The sequence below is a fragment of the Penaeus japonicus genome, unplaced genomic scaffold (assembly GCF_977035675.1).
Source record: "Penaeus japonicus unplaced genomic scaffold, GWHDUDI00000001_assembly GWHDUDI00000024, whole genome shotgun sequence".
Classification (NCBI taxonomy): domain Eukaryota; kingdom Metazoa; phylum Arthropoda; class Malacostraca; order Decapoda; family Penaeidae; genus Penaeus; species Penaeus japonicus.
The window spans coordinates 16,424,071-16,426,570 of record NW_028234426.1 but is presented as its reverse complement, the minus strand read 5'-3'; the positions used below and the strand labels follow the sequence as shown (position 1 = coordinate 16,426,570).

At 38.2% G+C, this 2,500-nt stretch overlaps 1 protein-coding gene across 1 annotated transcript in view; it reads left to right on the top strand.

Annotated features, from left to right (window-relative positions):
- LOC122256806 (guanine nucleotide-binding protein G(s) subunit alpha-like) overlaps positions 1–2,500 on the top strand; it is a 21,348-nt gene that overhangs the window by 11,157 nt on the left and 7,691 nt on the right. Inside the window, exons 2-4 of the mRNA XM_086551136.1 lie at positions 457–529; positions 1,075–1,240; positions 1,656–1,753. Coding sequence (XP_086407262.1) covers positions 457–529; positions 1,075–1,240; positions 1,656–1,753 — 337 coding nt within the window. The remainder of the gene's footprint in view (positions 1–456; positions 530–1,074; positions 1,241–1,655; positions 1,754–2,500) is intronic.

Below are 2,500 nucleotides of genomic sequence, written 5' to 3'. Positions count from 1 at the left end.
TGCCTTCTCACCATCATTTATGCAATCGTTGATATAGTATTTACATGCTATCAAAGACATTGAGAATAATTATGATATATACTACTTTTCTATTTCCGATACGAATATAACATAATATCATATAGTATTTCAAGCGCGCGCTTTAAATGCCCGCAGAATTATGTGAGATCACTTGCATGCCATGGATACTGCAAATATATATTGTTTAGCACAAAATACGTGCTTTGGACAAAAATATTGCTAAGACCGAAGTTGAAAAGCATTAAATGATTCTTGCAAAAATGCCAATGGATACATTTCATTGATACTGTGAAAGAAGCGAATATGATTTTAAAGAATTGTCCTTCAGCGATGTTTAGATGTAGGAGACTAAAAAGGTGAATTGATGCGAAGGAGTGCCAGGAGGAGAGAGGAAAAAGAAACCGGTAAAACTCATCCTTTGATGTCCTCCGGCAGGGGCGGGGGAGTCGGGCAAAACCACCATCATCAAGCAGATGAAGATTCTGCACATCAGCGGGTTTTCTTCAGAGTAAGTTATCTAAAATTATTATTTGTAGTTAATTGAAATGAGTTTAATGAAATATAAAATCGAGAAACATATACTGGATCTGCTTTGAGAAGCAAATAATAATTAATGAATAATAAAATATCGTTTCATATACCATTATTTACAGCCGGAATTAGAGTAAAACCATTCCAGAAAAATATTTTGCATCAGGATTTAAATCCAAAAGTGCAGATTCAGGAATTGATCAGTTCATACATATTCTAACAGTTGCACACCATTCGTTTAATTGGCTCCTCCAGTAGATGGATATTCTAGATTCTCGAGGTACATTTTTGACTTTATGATTCATGATGCTGATGAAAGTGACAGTAATAAAAAGGTGTTATATCTATGATTGTTTTTATTATCGGTAGTGTTATAATGGTTATCATATTTAATATCATAGTTATGATGATGAATATTGTTAGGTCTATTATCATTATTGTCTGTGCTGTTGTTGTTGTTGTTTTGCTGACGTCAGAGACCTCGGCCTCTGATGTCTGCCAAAAGTACGAAGACTCCCGCAGAGAGAAGATGGAGAAGGCGCAGGACATCAAGAGCAACGTCCTGGAGGCCATCACGACGCTGACGAGGAACCTGGACCACCTGGGGGTCGCCCTCGGCTCGGAGGCCAACAGAGACTCATACAATTACATCAGCAGCATCGACCCGGACGGCTTCACCTTCCCAAAGGTGAGTGCGGACAAGGGTGGGCGTGGGCCGGGCGAAAAGGTGCAGTTGCTAAAGAATGATTTAGTCATGTGAGGCTGGAAGAGGTGCGGGGCGCATTAGTCGTGGTGAACTACATTTAAAAGCATGGTTTGCGAGTATGCCTGTGTGTTTGAACCGTATTATGAGGGCACGAGATAATTTGCGCGCTTATGAATGGGCACGAGGAGAATTCGTTGAAATACTGATTGTTTGAGATGGTTCTTGAGCGATCATACAGATTGCGGAAAACTGTTCAAGGGCATCGTATGGTTTTCTGAATACGCTCACTCCATTATCTATCCAGCTGTCTGATATGGAGCTAGGATGGTTGCTACTTTTCTCTCACCCAATATGTAAAGACTCGTGTAAGTAGCAGCTGATATAACTCGTGTTGCAGGAATTCTACGAGCACACAGAGCGGCTTTGGCGGGACGCTGGGATCCGGGCCGTGTACGCGCAGCAGCACAAGTTCCAACTCATAGACTGCTCCAAATAGTAAGTCAGCGTTGCTTCCCGAATGCAGCTTTATTCTCTATTGTCTCTTTTACATGAAACTGCTATTTTCATTAATTTATTCAAGCAATGTTTCGTGGCTGTTATCTATAGTCTTGTATCGTGTGTATATTTTCCTTAATTCGAAGAGATAGCAGCTTTAGCTATTTTTAAGAAAAGTGTAATCAAATGTTTCCTGTTATTTTTCATTCAGTATCATTGAGACTTGACGAGCATTCTTGAAAGAATTACAGTATTCTTTATTCTATATTGCTTTGATATGAGACCTTTGTTTCAAATTGTTGCAGATGATTTTACTCGATTTTTATGATTAGAAATGTATCAGAAATTATCTCACTGACCTGTCACTATAAATATATTGTATATATGTACACACACACACACACACACACACATACACACACACACACACACACACACACACACACACACACACACACACACACACACACACATATATATATATATATATATATATATATATATATATATATATATATATATATAAAACTGTGGAACCCCGGTTGACAAACGCTGAGTTAAGTTGCCATACTCACAGACCAAGAAATCCTCTTTGGTGAACTGATCAAAAGGGTAAATGTCACTCTTATACATTTCTTATCTTATCTTTACATTTGAACAGAATCAGAATTTACATAGTTGACCTTTCACCTGCCTAATTATGATCAAAACTCGATCAAGAATGTTGAGATTGAAATGGAAATGTGT